General features: G+C 42.7%; 1 protein-coding gene across 5 annotated transcripts in view; it reads left to right on the top strand.

The window, feature by feature from the left end:
* The window catches only part of MLH1 (mutL homolog 1), a 49,038-nt gene that overhangs the window by 997 nt on the left and 27,957 nt on the right, over positions 1-20,084 (top strand). For 2 of the 5 annotated variants that reach the window (XM_038570372.1, XM_038570373.1), the window contains exons 2-11: positions 1,089-1,174; positions 3,627-3,809; positions 7,040-7,113; positions 8,670-8,742; positions 10,078-10,169; positions 11,819-11,861; positions 11,999-12,087; positions 14,074-14,186; positions 16,393-16,486; positions 17,395-17,548. In XM_038570372.1, the coding sequence (XP_038426300.1) occupies positions 3,768-3,809; positions 7,040-7,113; positions 8,670-8,742; positions 10,078-10,169; positions 11,819-11,861; positions 11,999-12,087; positions 14,074-14,186; positions 16,393-16,486; positions 17,395-17,548 (774 nt within the window). In that variant the 5' untranslated portion in view covers positions 1,089-1,174; positions 3,627-3,767. Of the gene's footprint in view, positions 1-1,083; positions 1,175-3,626; positions 3,810-7,039; positions 7,114-8,669; positions 8,743-10,077; positions 10,170-11,818; positions 11,862-11,998; positions 12,088-14,073; positions 14,187-16,392; positions 16,487-17,394; positions 17,549-20,084 lie in introns of all 5 variants that reach the window. The other 3 variants (XM_038570370.1, XM_038570374.1, XM_038570371.1) reach the window with 3 other exon arrangements.

The raw sequence follows: 20,084 nt of genomic DNA on the forward strand, positions 1-20,084 counted from the left end.
AACGGGACTGAAGGGACGGGGCAGCAAGGGCCTCTGAGGGAAGGGAAGGGGCGGGAGCGGCCGGCGCCTGTCCCTTCATCTCCCGTAGAGGCAGCGGGTTCCACCCACGCCGGGGCTCCCCGACGCGGCGATTCGCTGCCGCTCCACGCACAGCCAAACCAGCATAACAGCTGAGGGGCCTGTCACTGGTTCCGCGTGGAGTCCAGTTATGCTCTTTTTAATATGCAAATCAAGAGTTCAATTCATGGGCTTCTGAGGAAGGTCTTTAACATTTAAGTAACTTACTATCTTTTTTTTTTTTTTTAAAGATTTTGTGTATTTATGAGAGACAGAAGCGGAAGGAATAGCAGGCTCCCTGCGGGGAGCCCAATGGGGACTAGATCTCGGGCTCCCCGGGCCCCTCCCCCAGACCTGAGCCTAAGGCAGATGCTCAACCACTGAGCCACCCAGCTGCCCCTTACTGCCTTATTTTAGAAGAAAGACTTTTCTGCTTGAGGAGCAGATTACTTTTCTTTCTCTTGCAGCCACAGACTGAATTTGTTTTCCGTAGTCTGTGCTCTCTGTGATTGTTGGCTACTCTTTGAAAGTACAAAAGATTTATTGGCTTCTCAACTCTCTGCATTGCCATTTTTCTCTCTGTCCCCCACAAAATGAATTTTCTTAAAAGGGAATAAATAGAAAAATACAAATGGTTTTTTGAAATGGCATCTTATTAGGGTCACTTGGGAACCTGAGGCTGAATAAAATTGAAGTAATAAATGACAAAATTAATTGAGAAGAAGGTAAGAAGTAGGCACATGGTAAAATGATCCTACTTTTAACTTCACTTACTTTCCCAGAGGAACAGAAATGATGTTGAATGTCTTATTGGAAATGCCTCCTCATGCCTCTCTCTTCCCCCTCTCTCACACAGCATGTAAACTCATTACAGTGTAGTCACAGAGTCTGTGAAAAATGGAGGAAAAACACATTAATCAGTCTTCTATTTATTGGGAATTTGTTCTTACAGTTTGGCTCATATTAAGATACGTACGTTAGAATAGTTGGAGAATAATACTTTTTTTTCTCTGTTTGATTTGCCAGTTTAGATGCAAAATCCACCAGTATCCAAGTGGTTGTTAAAGAGGGAGGCCTCAAGTTGATTCAGATCCAAGACAATGGCACTGGGATTAGGGTAAGTAGAACCTCAGAGGAGCAGGCTGTTTGTGTGCTCTGTGGGATACATCTACAGGAAGTGACTGAGAGCCCTTCTCTGTTCTGTTTCTCTGTTCTGTTTCTGGGAAACTGGGCTTTTGTGGATGGGATTTTTTTTAAACTGAAATATTCAATACTAGTGATAAATATATATTGAGTACCAAGTCAAAGCTGGACACTTACTCAGGAAAGTAAGGCCAAGGATAGAGTCATGAGGCTGCTTAAAGGATGAATGTTCTGGGCAGAGAGAACATGCAAAGACCATGAAATGGAAGTACACTTGACTTGTTTAAGGACCAGCAAGGAGGCCAGAGTGAGGCTTCTAACAGGGTGAAGAAATGGAGAAATAGTAGGAGATGAGTAAGCTGGTCATAATGGACCCCATGGGCCCTTGTAAAATCTTTAACTTTTAGTCTAAATAAGGTGGGATACTGTGAGGGTTTTGAGCAAAGAGGTGACATGGCTTGGTGAGTTTTATAAGAACCCTTTGTTTAGAACGTAGAAGATAGTCTATAGCAGGCCAGGACAAAGGCAGTGAGAAAAGGACTCTTGGAGGATCCAAGAGAGGGGTGACTGTGCCTTGGACCAATTTGGTTGCAGTAGAGAGGCAAGAAGCATTGAGATCCTGCAATGATTATGAAGACAAAGCTCTCAGAATATGCTGATGCATGGTGTAGGAGAAAGAGGAGTCGAGAATGATTTCAAGGTTTTGGCCTGTGCAAATGGAAAAAAAGAGTTGCCATTTACTGATGAGAAAGCCTATGGAAGAAACACATTTGAGGCAGATCAGAAATTCATTTGGGTGCATGTTAAACTTGAGATGGCTCTTAGTTGAGTAACTGTGTGAATCTGGAGGGCAGAGTAGAGGTTTGGACTGTAGATAAAAATTTAGTGTGTTGCATTTTAATGGCATTAAAAACCATGAGACTCCAGTGGAAAGGTGCTGAACGTTACAAGTCGTTAGGGAAATACGAGTAAAAGTAGCTATGACATACTATTTGACACCTGTTAGCATGGCAATTATAAAAACAATATAATAACAAGTATTTTAAAGGATATAGAGAAATTAGAACTTTTGTGCATTTGTTAGTGGGAATGTAAAATAGTGTAGCCACTATGGAAAATAGCCTGCTGATCCCTGAAAAAAATTAAGAAAGATTTACCATGTGATTCAGTAGATCTGGTAAGTATATAGTCCAAAGAATTAAAAGCAAGGTCTTGAAGAGGTTTGTACACCCCACCCAGTTCATAGCAGCATATTCACAATAGCCGAAAGCTGGAAGCAACCCAGGTTTACATAGATGAGGGGATTTAAAAATGTGATATATATATATTGAAATATTATTCAGCCTTATAGAGAATTCAAACTCAGACACATGCTGCAACACGCATGAACCCTGAAGATATTATGTGAAGTGAAATAAGCCAGTCACGAAAGGACAAATACTATATGATTTGTCTTCTAGGAGGTTCCTAGAGTAGTCCCATTCATAGAAGGTAGAATGGTGGTTGCAAGGGGGCTTGGCAAGGGGAAGATGGAGAGTTATCGTTTAACAGGGACAGAGTTTCAGTTTGGGAGGATGAAAGGGTTCTGGAGGTGGATGATGGTGATGATTGGACTATAGTGCAAATACACTTAAGGCCACAGAACTGTACACTTAAAAGTGGTTAGGGCAGCCCGGGTGGCTCAGCGGTTTAGTGCCGCCTTCAGCCCAGGGCCTGATCCTGGAGACTTGGGATCAAGTCCCACGTCCAGCCTGCTTCTCCCTCTGCCTGTGTCTCTGTGTCTCTCATGAATAAATAAATAAAATCTTAAAAAATGGTTACAATGGTGAAGTTTTTTAATGTATATTTTACTGTAATTAAATGCCTTTGTAGATTTTTAATAAAAAGGTTTTCTAATAATAATGATTTCTATAAAATCCATGTGGCTGGGAAAACTCATCAAGAGAGTGAGTGTAGGGGATCCCTGGGTGGCGCAGCGGTTTGGCGCCTGCCTTTGGCCCAGGGTGTGATCCTGGAGTCCCAGGATCGAGTCCCACGTCAGGCTCCCTGCATGGGGCCTGCTTCTCCCTCTACCTGTGTCTCTGCCTCTCTCTCTCTGTGTCTTTCATGAATAAATAAATAAAATATTTAAAAAAAAAAAAAAAGAGAGTGAGTGTAGACAGCAAAGAGGTCCAAGGCTGGAGTCCTGGGTTACTCCAAAGTCGAAGATGAGATGGAACCAGCAAATGCAAATGAGAGATGTGACTAGTGAGAGAGAAGGGACATCGGGACAGTGTGTGGCATTCTGGATGCCAAGTGAGGAAGTTACTGCTGATAACTCTTTTTTTTAAGAGGGATTTCTTCTTGGATTCAGTCAAGAAAAGGGGAATTCAAGATTTGGAAAAATGAATACCATAATTATTTACTTGTTTTTTGGTATCTTCTAGAAAGAAGATCTGGATATTGTGTGTGAGAGATTCACTACAAGTAAACTGCAGTCCTTTGAGGATTTAGCTAGTATTTCTACCTATGGCTTTCGAGGTGAGGTAAGCTGAAGATTAAAGAAATGTGTAGAATATCCTCCTGTGATGACATTTCTGCCATTGGTCAACATATGTTTCTCAACAGAGGTAAATAAGATATGATGCTTTTTACATGTTAAATATATGCAAATTGAACAAACTTAATTACATTTTATTTCCCAAAACCAAGGATTGTTCATAAGTACTTTAACACACTGAAAACTATCTTATCTACAGATACAGCTCCCCCTTCCCTCCTTCCAAGATGTTAGGTGTATTTTAATAGAGAATGCAGCACCATCTACAAAGGTTTTTTGTTTGTTTGTTTGTTTGTTTGTTTTTTGTCAAATTATCAAATGTGAATCTGATTAGTACTTCCTGAATGCCAGTACTGGGAAAATATAGGAAGCAAGGGAGCATGGTAAATGATACAGAAGTTAGGAAACTACATGATAAAAGTCTTGTTTGTTTCCTTCAACAAATAAACTACAATGAAGAAAAGCGGAGGAGCAAGCAAAAACCTGTAGATTAAAAGAGGCTTGGAGCACCTGAGTGGCTCAGTTGGTTAAGCCTCAGACTCTTGATTTCAGCTCAGGTTATGATCTCAGGTTCATGAGGTCGAGCCTCACCTTGGGCTGTACACTGGGTGTAGAGTCTGCATTCGAGTCCCTCTCTTCTCCCTCTGCCCCATCCCACCCCTGTCTTGAGCCCTTTTGCTTACTCTGTAAAGGAAAAAAAAAAAAAAAGAGGCTTAAGAAGCATATGAACCAGCTCCAATGCATACATCTTACTTGGATCCTGATTTGAGCAAACTGTAAAAAGAAAAATTTTGAGACAGATATTTGAACATATTTGTTATTTGACAGTTTTAGGAAGAAGTTGTTGGGGCACCTGGGTGGCTCAGTAGGTTAAGTGGCTATCTTCAGCTCAGGTCATGATCTAGAGCCCCAAGTTGGGCTCTCTGCTCTTTGGGTGTCCTCCTCCCTCTCTACTGCTTGTGCTCTCTCATGCTCATGCTCTCTCTCTCTCAAATAAATAAATAGAATCTTTAAAAAAAAAAAAAAAGAGGAAGAAATTGTTGATTTTCTTAGAATAGAAAAATGATATTTTTTGGAGGAATTCTTATAAGATATATATGGGAATATTTGTGAATAAAATTATGTGATGCATCAGGAATATACAATATAAAGAGTAGATAAAAACATTTTAAGACTAAAATAGGATCTTATAATTTTATGACATACTCTTGGTATTTTTTCATTCAGCATATAGTTCTATGTAATTTTTAATAGTTATGTTTTAACCTATTTTATTATTGTACTATGGTTTATTTAAATTATTTCCTGTTGGGAACCCTGGGTGGCGCAGCGGTTTGGCGCCTGCCTTTGGCCCAGGGCGCGATCCTGGAGACCGGGGATCGAGTCCCACGTCCGGCTCCCGGTGCATGGAGCCTGCTTCTCCCTCTGCCTGTGTCTCTGTCTCTCTCTCTCTCTGTGTGACTATCATAAATAAATAAAAATTAAAAAAAAAATTATTTCCTGTTGAACATTTATGTTTTTGCCATTTTCTTGGTGAATTTTCATATATTCATATACAATGTTTTGTTCAATTACTAATTGGGGTAAATTTATAGAAATAACATCTGTAGGGCACTGGGTGGCTCAGCCTATTAAGCATCTGACTTGGTTAAACATGATCTCAGGGTTCTGGGATGGAGTATGTACTGTATATATTTATTTTATTTTATTATTTATTTTTTGTTTTTTTTATATACTGTATATATTTAATGTCCTTCTCACCCAGGTCTCAAAATCATTTACATTTTTAATGATGAAAATTAGCTCAGTCACATTAACTAGGGAAATCCAGCTAGGACCTGGTACTCTCTGAGCCTAAGCCATGCTCCTTATTAATGAACTGAATCTGCCACAGGCTGTGTTCACTGTCTTTTGAGTTGCTGTCACACATACCCCATCACAGTGCCTGGTTGCATTTTTATATTCTGTAATGTCCTTCTTGTGAAAGGAGGAACAGATTCCAGTGGGCTAGGAAACCAGTCTTGGTTACACGGGGGGGAAATGGTCATTTTTAAAAATTTGTTTTGTCTTAATTAGATAATTTTAAATTGGGGATCCCTGGGTGGCTCAGCGGTTTAGCGCCTGCCTACGGCCCAGGGCGTGATCCTGGAGTCCCAGGATCAAGTCCCGCGTTCGGCTCCCTGCATGGAGCCTGCTTCTCCCTCTGCCTGTGTCTCTGCCTCTCTCTCTCTGTCTCTTATGAATGAATGAATAAAATCTTTAGAAAATAAAAAAAAAAAATTTAAATTTACATTTCTAAACCTCTAAGTGCTTGCAGAAAACCGTTTTGTGTAATAGTGTGCAACATTATGTATTTGGAGTGCCCCCATTTCTGAAGGCAAGTTTCCAAACTCTTGGAAGGCAAATCATTCAAAATAATATTAAGCATGCCTATAATTCTGCTGCTTGAACACACTTGATGCTAACACATTTATAGTCTGGTGCATTTCTTTGCAATGACACGGATAGAGCTAGAGTGTATTATGCTAAGTGAAATAAGTCAAAGAAAGACACATACTATATGATTTCACTCATATGTGGAATTTAAGAGATAAACCAACAGCTGACTCTTAACCATAGAAAACAAACTGATAGTTACCAGAGGGGAGGGGTGGGGGTGATGGTGAAATAGGTGAGGAGGCTTAAGAGTACACTTCTTGTGATGAGCACTGAGTAACTTACAGAATTGAATCACTGAATTACACATCTGAAATTAATGTAATAGTGTATGTTAACTATACTGGATTTATTTTTTTTTCTTTTTTTAAGATTTATTTATTCATTTATCTTTGAGAGATAGAGCATGTGTACGCATGCACATGGGAACAGAGGGAGAAGGAGAGGGAAAGAATCCTTAAGCAGACTCTGCACAGAGCCCAATGTGGGGCTCGATCTCACAAGGTCAAGATCATGAGACCATGACCAGAACCAATATCAAGAGTTGGATACTTAACCAACTGAGCCACCCAGAAACCCCAATTATACTGGATTTAAAATAAATTTTTAAAATGCGCTGGTGTTTCTTTTTACACTTTTTCTAATATGTATTTTCCCCTTGTTCTGGTAATATGCTACAAATTCAATTTGATATCCTTTTTTTTTTTTTAAATATCATGAAAGTAAGTGAGCAAAATACCCATTATTGCCATTTGTTAATACAAAATGGAAGGGGTAATTTAGATCACCCTTCTCTTTAATGAGGTGACAGTGGGTGACCCAGCAGTGAGTTTTTCTTTAATTCCAATTTTCTTTTCCTCCTAGGCTTTGGCTAGCATCAGCCATGTGGCGCATGTTACTATTACAACCAAAACAGCTGAGGCAAAATGTGCATACAGGTATGGTGCAGTCTGCTTTCATTCATGTATTCATCCTGAAACATGCTTTATGCCTAAATTTCAAAACCTTTCTAACCTTTTCTAAACACCAGTGTCATCTATTTTGACCAAGATCTTGGATAAGTTTTCTTTCTCTATGGACCAGTTGATAATGCACAGGGGTGATTATTAGATAATAATCTTACTCATGGATTCTTAACAGATAAGATGTGACATATAAGTGTTTATAAGCTCTATTACCCAGATGTATTCTAAGTAGGTGGTAAATGCGGATGTGATTCTGCCCTTGTGTGCTGTAATAGTGTATCACTTTGTCTGATTACAGGATTGTTGGTGGGGTGATAGAGGCTCATGGTACCTTAGCTAGCCTGTGAGCCCCTGGCTCCCTGCCACACGTGTGTGCCTGTGCTGGCTTCCCCTCCCATGGGTGGCCACTGGCACAGCTTTCAAAGGCTGACAGCCTTGGAACAGAACAAAAACAGGATTTGAGGAATCATAGTTACACCTTGGTTTTTATAAGCACTGGCCATTTACTAGTGGAGGACAGGTAGGAGTACCTAATTTAGGAGTACCTTAAAATAATTTTTTAATCATACAGATTGTTCATAAATTAATATAGAAAATAGCTCCAAATACCTAATGGAAAAGGGAGCATTCTAGAGTATACAGCACTGTTGCTGGAGGAGTTTGACTCTATGAATTATACTTGCCCTAGGATCTGGATGTGCTGATATGATCAGAATTCCTTTTCACAAAACAGGGAGATACTTGAGGATTAATGTCTTCCTAAATAGCCTGGGACACAAATTCTGTTTCTTTACTACTGGGATTATATGATGCTCCTGCTTGGGAGCTCCAGGGGCTTCCCTTCCATGGTGATATGAAATCCAGAGTCAACCCTAAATAGCACACTCCCACTGTGCTCTGTCCACCTTTCTAGCCTCTGCTCTCCACAAATTCCCAGCTGCCAGGTGTTCCAAAGCTTCTGTGCTTCTATGTTTTCTTTTCCTAGATGGTCTCTGAAACTCTTCCTCCCTAAAGCCCAGATGAATTGTCATCTGTTCTGTGATGCTTTCACCCCTTTCACCGCCCCCAGGCTGAATAGTTGCTTCTCTAGATCACTTAGCACAGTGTTTTGCACTTTAGGGAAAAGTGATTAAGATTAAGAGTTCTCTAAGGCCTTTGTTTATTACCAGGGCCTCTGCCGGCCTGTCAAGTGGTAGCCCCACCAGAGGGTTACAGAATTATTGAAAAAATTTTACCATCACCTTAGGCAGTGTCAAAACTATTTCTTTGTAGCTCAAAACTCAGGAACTAAAAAAACAACATCTACTAGAAGTATAGGGGTTTTTTTTTTTTGTTTTTTTTTGGTTTTTTTTTTTTTGGTATCCAATTGGAATGATAATGGAAATAATAGAAAAAGAAGAAAACGGCAATTAAGACAGTAGATAGCATGGCTATACTTTAATCTATTGTTGTTATAATTCACTTTTTACTCTTTGGATAGATATTCCACTTCTATTGGATGCTAATAATCTCTTATATTTTCTGTTAAGAGCAACTTATTCGGATGGAAAGCTGAAAGCTCCTCCTAAACCGTGTGCAGGCAATCAGGGGACCCAGATCACGGTAAGAATGGTACAGGGGAGTATAAGTTTTTGGAAAGAGCTTTGTGTGAATATTGAAATGAAGAATAAAATTGTCTCTGAGTTTTCAAAGTAATAATAAAATGAATTTTTGTTAGTTAATAGAAACAGCAAGATACTGCTCTCCAAACAGGAGGACTGATAATTGGCTTTTGTGACATGGTAGCCTGTGTGCTCCCTCCATCTGTTTTGACAGACTGGGAGATTATTTTATTGGAATGGCAGAAATCAGTGGCAAAGTAGTTGGCATTGAAGGAACCTTAAACTTGGCTCCAGAAGACATGAGTTAGAGTCTCAGCCTTGCCACTCAGTGGTTGTGTGTCCAGAGGCAAGTTGTTTACTGGCCCTTAACCTCACTTTTCCCATCTCTCAAGTAGAATAAAGAATATTCGCCTCTCTGAGGGTGTTTGAGTAATATGATTGTATCATTAATCAGAGAGAGTCTAGTGTGGTGCCACATTCCGTCTTTTCTTGTTGTGTAATCCCCTAAAGTACCCCACTATCATCTTTTGTGTCCCACCACTCCACCTCCAACCCTAGCTCACAGACATTTCCCTGAAGGCTCTAAGCCCTAACCTTGGTAAGTAAGGCAGGCAGGAGGCAGAAATGAAAGTATGCTTCTAAATGCATGTTAAGACAGATCATGTATATAGGGTGATCACAGTGTGATTTCCAAAAAGCCCAAATGAGCTCAAATTTTCTAATTATTCTTAGTTTGAAAAATATGTTTAAGGGCATCTGGGTGGCTTTGTAGGTTAAGCATCTGCCTTCAACTTAGGGCATGATCCCAGGTCTTGGGATCGAGCTCCACGTCAGACTCCCTGCTTAGCTGGGAGCCTGCTTCTCTCTCCTCCTGCCTCCCACCTCCCCACTACTGCTGGTGCTCCTTTGGGCATGTGTGCTCTCTCTTTCTCATGCTCATTCTCTCAAATAAAATCTTTTAAAAAGTATGTTTGGATGCCATGTGATAGTGTAATTATTTGAAAATTTGCGTTTGCCCCATTGAATCATTCACTATCCTGGGTAAGGCTGTGCTTTATTTGTCTTTGTATTCTCAGCACAAAGAGCCTGACCCAGAGATAGCCCCCAGTACCTATTTGAGGAATCAATGAATGAATATGGAAGCAGAAAAAATATACTTTATTTCCTTTGTTTGTTAAAGCTGACTTATCTCTTGCCCCTTCCCCTAATCAGTGCTTAGAACTATACCATTGGTAAGTATAGTTGGATTCTCTGCTAGCCAGCTTTAGGTAGACAGCTTGAGTCTTTATTTCCATGCATTTCTGTGAATTTACAAGAAAAAAATCTATATTTTCAGGTGGAGGACCTTTTTTACAACATATCCACGAGGAGGAAAGCTTTAAAAAATCCAAGTGAAGAGTATGGGAAAATTTTGGAAGTTGTTGGCAGGTACAGTCCAAAATCTGGGAGTCATTTTTTGAGATCTCTCACTGAAGGAACGTGTGCCGGTGCTTATAAATTGAGAACAGTTGGGCAACCCAGGTGGCTTAGTGGTTTAGTGCTGCCTTCAGCCCAGGGCTTGATCCTGGAAACCTGGGATCGAGTCCCAAGTAGGGCTCCCTGCATGGAGCCTGCTTCTCCCTCTGCCTGTGTCTCTGCCTCTCTTTCTCTCTCTCTCTCTCTCTCTCTCTGTGTGTGTGTGTCTCTAATGAATGAATAAATAAAATCTTAAAAAAAAAATTGAGAACAGTTGGTGAGCTAGGTGGAAAATAGTACATTGTGTTCTAGCCTACAGATGGTTTCTGGTCAAGATTTAGTCACTGGTTCTGGGCTTTGATCTCTCCAGGAAGGAGCATGGTCTCTTCATTGAGGGTTCTTTGGTAGAAAGCAAAACAGATGGACTCTAGCCAACTTGAGTCCAAAAGAAATTTATTGGAAGGCTAAGAGTGACTCACCAAGTGGCAAGAAGTGTTAGTAGCTGGTTTCTGGGGAGGATGAAAACCAGGCTGGCTTCGGGGATTTGATAGTGGCCCTGGTACAGTTGTTTTCATTCTTTTCTGACTACTCAAGGGTCTGTTTCCTGGGAGAGTACATCAGATTGGCATGGCTTGGGTCCCCTCGTCAAGTGCCCCGTCTATGGGGAGATTCCTTGGTTGGCAGTCTAAGAGTACATCAGGTGGAATGGGGATGAGGTCGTTTCCCAAAGAAAGACTGGGGGCTGTTAAAAGAAGAAGGAGAAAGGGTTCAGGGCAGGTGAAAATAATGTCTACCGTAGACTGACTTCACCTGCTGGTGTTGGTGGATCTGACATGGGTTCTCTAAGCCTGCACATCCTTGAATTGTAGCAGAAATCTGTTAACCTTTTTTCGGTATTTCTGATAACTCCAAAATGAGTACAACAATGAGTCCAAATGAGTATTTGCTCCTAATAAAATGGAACAGACTTATACATCAAATTTCTTTGCTTTTCCCTGGAGTTGTATAAATCAGCATCAATGTTAATTATCTCCTGTAAATAAAGGAGTTCTAGTTGACTGTTTTGGATCTAGGTGTGGTCAAGTGAATTCTTTATTGTCAGCTGCATGAATGCATTTTGCAAGACACAGTCCTTCAGTTCATGGGGCTTATGGAGGGAGGAGTAATCAATAAATAATAGGCAACAGAAAAGACTGGAAGATGCTGGAACAGCCTGGGACTGAGGAAGAAGCGGGTGAGGGGAGGGGTTATCTTGAGGGGCTCTGGGAGAGAAGGAAAGAGTTCAGGAGTTGTAAAGGCAAGGTTCTCAAGATGCAACGTGGACCTGAAGGGTTTGTGAAAGTAAAACTGTGGGCAAGGAGGAGATTATATTGAAATATCCTTGAGTGTAGTCAGAACCCTATTAAAGGAAAAAAAAAACTGTTTTTTGTTTGATTCTGCCACATTTAGCATTGTTATCTCCATGAAGTCTGTGGGTAAAATATATATGGAGATATTCTTGAGTGTATGTATCTCCGTTTAAATCACTTAACCCTACGGATTTATTTAACCGGTAGGGAAATCTGCCTTATATTGTGCATTTGGCCACTCTGCTGACGATTTTCTTGTCTTTTCTTTGCCAGGTATTCAATACACAATTCAGGCATTAGTTTCTCAGTTAAAAAAGTAAGTGGTTGGTTTATAAGGGATGGTTATATATTAGAAAAAGGGATTTTTTTTTAATACTTCACCTGAAGAACTAAGTTGAGGATGTTTCCTTCACAACTGAGACAGTAAGTTGTATTTTCTGCTCTGTTCATCAGCAAGGCGAGACCGTAGCCGATGTTAGGACACTGCCCAATGCCACAACGGTGGACAATATTCGCTCCATCTTTGGAAATGCTGTCAGCCGGTATGTTGATAATTGATATTTTGAAAAATCTGCATTCCATGTCTTGGTTTATCATTTATCACATTATTTTGGAATCTGCCAAGGTAGCACCTGCCTTAAGAGTTTGCTTTAGTGAGATATACGGGCTTATTTCTGTGCTTCGGATTTGTTCATGGAGTCCTGTTTTCAGGGAACCCACACTTCCTGGATGCATGTTATCTCCCAAATGCTCTGGCTGTAAAACAGTGTGTTCTCTCTAGTCTCTGATTCAAAATATTGACAGTGTAGTAGGATTCTTTCATCTTCCAGTGCTTCCTCTTTTCCTGATATTTCCCTTATCAGCACATTGGGATTTCACTTGTTATTGTTTGGCATTTATTCACTGCCTCCCATACCTGGCTTTGTGCCAGAAGTTAAGGATGCAAAGACAAATAAACTATTCCTGCCCTTAAGGACTTCCCATCTGGTGGCAAGTTGTTACCAAATCTTCATCATCAAGGAAAACATTGGGGAACTTGCAGTATAGACTCCTGACAGCACTCCTCATGCAAGCAAAAGCCACAATTTCTACCACCGAACAGTGGCTCAATCTCAGGACTCCGCAGAGCCCAAAGTGCCCCTGTCATAATCTGAAGGGGAAAATACTAAGGGCTCTCCGTGTGCCAGGCATGGCATGATGGTGTGGATGTAGGGTACATGCAGATGGAGAAGGCAGCCCCTGGCTTCACTTTTCCCAAAAATCTTAGAAGCAGCAGTAGTCCTAGAGCCCAGTTTTGTACTTCAGAGGGTAATTTACTCATTTCTTTGAGCAGAACCAAATTCCTGACTAGGGAACAGTCTATTTGCTTTTAGTTACCCTTTTCTTTATTAATTGTTAATGAAGTTTTTCAAAATGTGTTCCCAGAGCAGGGAGAGCACACTATTGTACAAGGAAAACTGTACGAGCTTTCTTTATTCTTTAAAGACTCAGAACTAGTCGTTATGAAATTCCTAGGGACAATAAGAGATTAGAAATTGCCCAGAGCAGCAGTTCCCAAAGGATATTTCCAGAACACCAGCCTCTTGAGACAGTTTTGGGAAGAAAGGCTTTGCTGGTGTATTGTGTGTGAGAAACACCGCAAGCTGTATTTTCTTCTCAGAGACTCAGAGTACACATTATTACTTGACAGCTTTTACTGTACATTCAGCAAATGCTTCATGAATGACTACTGTTTATTAGGTGCTGTGCTGAGAAATATAGTAGGGCATAAAGCAGAAATGCTTCTTGCCCTCAGAGGACTCATATCCAGTTGGAAAGACACATGAAGTAATTATTATGCCATTCATTAGTGATTGTGCTAGGTGTCTCAAAGGAAAAATATAAGGCACAACGGGAGAATCTCTCAGGGTCAGGGAGAAGGGATAGTCAGAGAAAGTTCTTTGAAGGAGTAAGCCCAGACATAGGAGGGATAAGGAGGAATTAACTAGCTATCAGTAGGAGCTTTCCAGGCAGAGGGACAGCACTTGTGAAGATCCTCAGGCAGAGGTGAGTGTGGCTTATATGAGGACTACCTTTCATCCATTAACCTCACCTCCCCATAAGCACAGCCCTGAGGACACCACACTAGAGCCCCAGTGTGGTGCTGTTCATATAGTAAGGGATTCAGTAGAAATGAGCCCTTCTGGAATTTCATCTTTGGGGTTTACTAAGATCCATAAAGGTCTCAGCAAAATAAGGTCTCAGAGCTTGGACTTGTCATTATGTCCCAGTAGTCAGAGCAGTGCTTGGCACAGAACGGAAGTACTTGAGAACAGTGATGAGGTGAGTAGGTGGGTAGATGGAGGGACAGACAGATGGATGGATGGATAGGTGGGTGGGCCCAGAGGACTCAACAAAGCCAGTCTCGGGAGTCCTTATTTGGCACTATTAGTTTATGAAGGAACCCTGATTTTTCCAACTTTCATTCTTTATGCTGTTTGAATTTTCCATTATTTTCAAGACCTTCAAAATTTTTCTTTTTCAACCAGAGAACTGATAGAAGTTGGGTGTGAGGATAAAACCCTAGCCTTCAAAATGAATGGCTACATATCCAATGCAAATTACTCAGTGAAGAAGTGCATCTTCTTACTCTTCATCAACCGTAAGTGAAAAATAACCATATGTGGAAGTGTGTCCACAGGAAATTTTATGGGCCTGTGGAAAAATTCCGAATCCATAGGTTTGATTACATGCAGGAAACCCTCATGCTGAAGTGTAGCTTGGTTAGGAAGCATTTATAATTTCTAGCCTAAATCTACTCAGCCCTCTGATTTGTGCTCATTGCTGGCTGACTATTGCAGTGTGTGGTTGTTGCCTCTGGAAGAGAGCATCTCTGAGCCTGACCAGCTTCCTCCCCTGCTGGCATCAGAGCCTTACAGCAGGCCAGGCTTTGAACTGCACAGCAGGACACAGGGAGGGGGTACCTTGGGTTTAGGCACTGTCATCAGTAAAGAAACGGAATGTTAACCCCTTGGGAATTTTTCTTTTTAAAAAATGGGTTATTTATGGTATAATGAGTGGTACTGGAAATCAGGGAGGAAATTAACTAAATGGATTTGAATTTTTGTCAGATTCCTCTCCAGTCTTTATCTCTCTGTGGGCATATTGTTTACATGATTGCTACTTGTTGAGTAAATACTATTTTGCATTCTGTTTCTTTTTACTTAATTGCATATTATATGGTTTTGAGAGACTGTGACGGGGAGCCACAAATGGATCTGATTCAGTTTTTAATTTCCCAGCCAGAAATGCATCCTGTATCTTACCGTTTGTTCAGTGCTTACATTTTTATCATATATATCCTTTACCTTTATTGTTCAAAACAACTCATTGTATAGTTTTGTTTGCTTACTGTTGAAAATGGTGTATTCCCCTGTTCCATTTATAATAATAACCATCTAGAAGTGTCCCAGATTATACATGTTTTACAGCAGTTTTCAAAGCCATATAGAAACAGGGAAGAGGGAGTCAATATAGACACATTCTGTTAAACTGGTCTATATTAGTATGGTTTTTTCCTACTTCATTAAGAAAGACTTTAGCCTAATCTATAATAAAGCTTGCTTTAATCAAGGCTTAGAAATGTTTTTCATTTGTTTTTCTAACCATGAAGAACACTGCTTTGTGACACATCTGTTGGCTACAGAATAGACAAGCAGAAATCGGTGTAAGTGCCATGTGGGGGGCCCATGTCCATGCTGCTGGTGAGTCCTGCATCAGCGTTAGCTAGTCTGGTCACCATACGAAGTTCCCTATAGCAGAGAGGTCAGACTCTTAGAGCACATGCCATGTGCTCTCACTCAGGCAGTGGAAAAAGGAACATTGTTTCGGCATGTCTCCAGTCCAGAAATCACAGCAGAAGGGCTCTGGCCATCCCCTTGTCAGGTGCCCACATCTGCTCAAGGCCTGTGTGCTCAGGGCATGTGTTACCACATATAGCAACTTTGTTGAGGGGCTGTGGAGTCGGTGAGGACTCAGAAAATAATGGTCTCCTCATTGATAAGATCACAGCCTCTCTTCCTATTGGAAATAAAACCATGGGACATATCCTTGGCTACACCATCCCAGGAGAATAGATCACCAGCAGGTCATCTGTCTGGGGAGAAAGGAGGACTATGTTTTCAGAAAATACATTTTCCTCTGATTTTTTTTGTCTTACCTCTCCCAGCTTTTAGTGTTTTCCATCCCCTTCAACTCTGTGTCATTTCCTAAATCACCTTAAACATACATTCAGATATTTGTACTGCCTTTCAGTACTGCCTAGAAAACTGTTTCTTACATCATAACTCAGTTGGGATACCCCACTGTTGGACCCCACCCCACCTGCCCTGGGCAGAGTTGGTTGCCTCATCCCCCCATTACTTAGCACACATCTCTCGTGTGGTTTACCACTTGGAACTGGAGTTCATGTAGTCACCAATGTATTGTCTCCCAGCCCGTGGCATATGTGCTAGGCAGCCAGTACATATGTGCAGCAGGAAAAGTTTGAGAGCTGATGGATGCTGCCTGCTGTGCCCAACAAGGGCAAAGGTAGTCCTCCCAGGCAGATTGAGGGAAGGGCAGCCGGGAGGTAGAACTTAACTGTCTTCCCTTGTTTCTGTGACTTGACTGAGAGGAGACAGCTCGAAGACCGGGGTGAGATGCTGATGAGTAGCAACACATGGAAGGCCTCTTTTCCCTGGGGTCTGCTGCAGATGTCACTCTAGAAGTGTTTTTCCTGAGTGATTTCATGGCATGGTATGAATGTGTACCTCGTACCTCTCCTGTCAGGACAGTTTTGAGCTGGTTACTCACCTTTTATTTTCTAGATCGTCTGGTAGAGTCAACTTCCTTAAGAAAAGCCATTGAAACAGTATATGCAGCATATTTGCCCAAGAACACACACCCTTTCCTGTACCTCAGGTAATGCAGCGCCCGGCTCCTCACCCGAGACTCACAAGGAGTAAATTCTGTCCAGCTGCCCTCTTTGAAAGAGATGGGCTTGCTAATAGCTCCATCAGAGTGAATCCCATCCACCATTGGCAAAAGGATGTTCTGTACTTTCTCACAGGTGAAGGGAACAGTTTTCCTTCATTTACTGATGCAGGAGAGTCTGACTGAAGGCCTCCCATGTGCCAGCCACCGTGTTAGTGAAGCAAAGGTGAATAATGGATCTTGTCCCTGAACCAATCAGAAACTTCACCCTACCTGGCAGAGAAACTCCTTCCTCCTCCACAGGCCCTCTAGTGCCTTGTACTGACAGGGATTCACATTGTGGGCACAGAGCAAGCAATGAAAGATGGATATGGAGCTGAGGCAATAAGGTGATAGCTGGCACGGCCTCTAAACTGACTTTTTTTTATTACATTTTGATGATAGAGCATTCTCTCACATGCATTCTTGCTTTGATCCTCAATACTGACAAGTAAGTAATGGACAAGTTCATGGTTACAGATGAGAAAACCCATCCAGAGGTGTTAAGTGACTTGCCCCAGGTCACATAGTAAGAAATACCATGAGTTCTGGAATGATGGTAACAACTGATGTACAATGTACCAAGTATCTGCAGAGTGCTCTGTGTGAATTTCAGCCCCACCATTTGTTATGTCCCCTTTATAGACAAGGAGACTGGGGCAAAAAGGGGTGCTGTCACTGCCTCAAGGCTGCACAGCTTCAGAATCCAGGTCGCTCAGACTTGACCCTGAGGTTCGACCACTGTGTTGTCTCGCTTTCCCAAGCCTGCTGGTCACCGTGTATATCGTATGAGAGTTGTCTTCCCCATTCCCCACCACCGGATGTAAGACGTAATTGCTTACTTTTATCCCTGCCAGTTTAGAGATCAGCCCCCAGAACGTGGACGTCAATGTACATCCCACGAAGCACGAAGTTCACTTCCTGCACGAGGACAGCATCCTGGAGCGGGTGCAGCAGCACATCGAGAGCAAGCTCTTGGGCTCCAACTCCTCCAGGATGTACTTCACCCAGGTGAGGGCGCTCTTTGTCCAGCTCTTGTTCTGGTGCTTTCACCCACTGCCTGAAAATGAGGCCCATCTGACATGAGAGCCCAGATTTTGGCTTGTTGCTTTAGGACTGTCTTTCCAAGGATTACCAGGATAGTTTTTCTTTAGTAACATTTCCTTTTTTGAACCTGACTGTGAAAGTATTATGTTATCCCTGGGCCTGGTCATGATTCAGTCTCTGTCTAGAACCTTAGGCTGACTTCTCAGAAAAGCAAGCTGTCTGAAACAGCATAGGGCACCTCTCCCATGTACTCTTTTTCCCTGAGAGTATTCAGGAGGAGGCTGATCCCACACTTACAGGGCAGAGTGGAGGGGGCCAGGTCCATGAGAGGTAGGGGGACAGTGGGAGGAGCAGGACCTTTAGTTTCAGACAGGCCTGGGTTAGTGCCATGTGACTATTAACCTTCCCTGGTCTCCCTCAGTGAGGACCAAACTGGTCACCCTCACATCTGAATGTGGTTATAAGCAGTAGGTGAAGTGTCTAATGCAGGGCCTGGCACCATTTACCTTATTAGAATTCCCCAGGTTCTAAGTGCTTATGATTCTGAGCTACTACTCCCAGCTCTCTGGGGCCTCAGTTTTCCCATCTATAAAATAGATGTGTGGATAATATGATCTCCAGTGTCCCATCCCAGTTCTGACATGATGGGATTCTAGGCCGCACAGGGTGAGGGTGTGTTCAGAAGCACCACAAACCCCAGAACTACAGAAACGGAAACATTCCCACCTGCCCCCCTCCCAAAAAGAGGGAGAAGTAATGCGCCTGAGTGGCTTGGTCAGTTAAGCATCTGACTGGATTTCAGCTAAGGTCATGATCTCAGGGTTGTGGGATTGAGCCCCATGTCAGGCTCTACACTGGGTGGGGAGCCTGTTGAAGATTCTGTCTCTCTCTCTCTCTCTGTGCCCCTCCCCGCCTTTCTCTTCTACTCTTAAAAAAAAAGAAAAACAGAAACATTTCCCCATTAGTTGCACCAGGTCCTGCAAGCAGAGAGAATGGGCTTCTGTGAGCCTGCTTTGATTTACCAAGCCAGTGAATGCTTCCCTTAGGAAACTTCACAGAACACACCTACCTGGGAGGTGGCATGGGCAGTAAGCAGTGAGAGTAAATGCAGTTAGAGCAGCTCCACCACTGCTGGAGCCCAAGCAGAGGATTGGGCAATGAGTACACTCACGCTGCTACTGATGCCATCTGAAGGGCATATGTGGCAGGTGGGCAGAAGGAAGTTCTCCCTGGGCACAGGGTGGTGGGCCCCTGATGCCACATGAGCCCTATGTCTTGTATAGGTAATAGGTATGCACATCCTTTAGTGCTGTTGTTGAAATGAGGACACATGCGCTGTAGGGGAGCTGGACCTGACACGGTGGGTACAGCTCTCAGCAATGTGTGATACATAGAGAGTGCTCAGTCACTGGTAGTTGGTTTATACTTGTTGCTGCATCTCATCTTCTGTCTCCCTTGTAAACATGCACTGAGAGTCCTGTGTGGGCAAGCGGCTCTTGACTGCCTGGGAACCCACCACTGCTGGTTCCTGCCTTCATGGAGGCCCTCCTGGTCTCCTGGAGAATATATCCCATGAGAGAGAGGAAAAGAGGGACTCTGGGGACTCCTGGGTGGCTCAGTTGGTTGAGCATCTGCCTTTGGCTCAGTTCATGATCCCAGGGTCCTGGCATGGAGCCCCGCATCGGACTCCTCCACTCAGTGGGGAAACTGCTTCTCTCCCCTCCTTCTGCCTGCCACTCCCCCTGCATGTGCTCTTGCTTACTACCAAATAGATAAATAAAATCTTAAAAAGAAAAAGAAAAAGAAAAAGAAAAGAGGGACTTGGGAGGGTGTAAGAGTAATCAGGGAAGGGAGGGAAGGGACGCAGAGGCTGGGACCCCAGGGCTGGGTAGAAATGAGATGGACAAAGGGGACGAGGCATGGAAACAGGATTTGTGGCTGAGGTATTGGTGAGGAAAATGCCTGAGGGGTTGGGGGAGGTCAGAGGACGTGTGCATGAGGGTCTGAAAGTTCCACGTGGTGGATCCAATATCACCCTGGCTGCCATCAGAATTCCCTGGGAAATAGCACTCTTGCCTGGGCCTTCTCCAGACCAAGAAGTCAGTCTCAGGTGGGGCATAAGAGGGAGTACCAGTAGTTTTACAATTTTCCCAGGTGTTGTCATGTGCAGCCAGGGGGAGATCTGAGTGTGGGCCTGCTGGGGAGCTGGCCCTGGAGAGAGGAGGCTGTAGAGGTCCCTGGTGGTAGACGTTTTGGTCAGTATGTTAAAGAGTTTCTGCTTTGGCTCAATGGGAATTGACGAGATCCAGTGTGCATTTTCTGAAAAATCCTGTGGTTGCAAAGGGAGAGGATTGCAGAGGGGCACAGTGGAGGCCTGCAGTTATTTGGGAGAAGCAATGAGGGGCCTGGGCAGAGGAAGTAGCTCCACTCACAGACGGTGGAAGATCTGGAATTGCCAGGACCTGGAAAGGGTTTGGCTGGCAGGGAGCAGAAGACAGGC

The sequence above is a fragment of the Canis lupus genome, chromosome 23 (assembly GCF_011100685.1).
Source record: "Canis lupus familiaris isolate Mischka breed German Shepherd chromosome 23, alternate assembly UU_Cfam_GSD_1.0, whole genome shotgun sequence".
Taxonomy (NCBI): domain Eukaryota; kingdom Metazoa; phylum Chordata; class Mammalia; order Carnivora; family Canidae; genus Canis; species Canis lupus.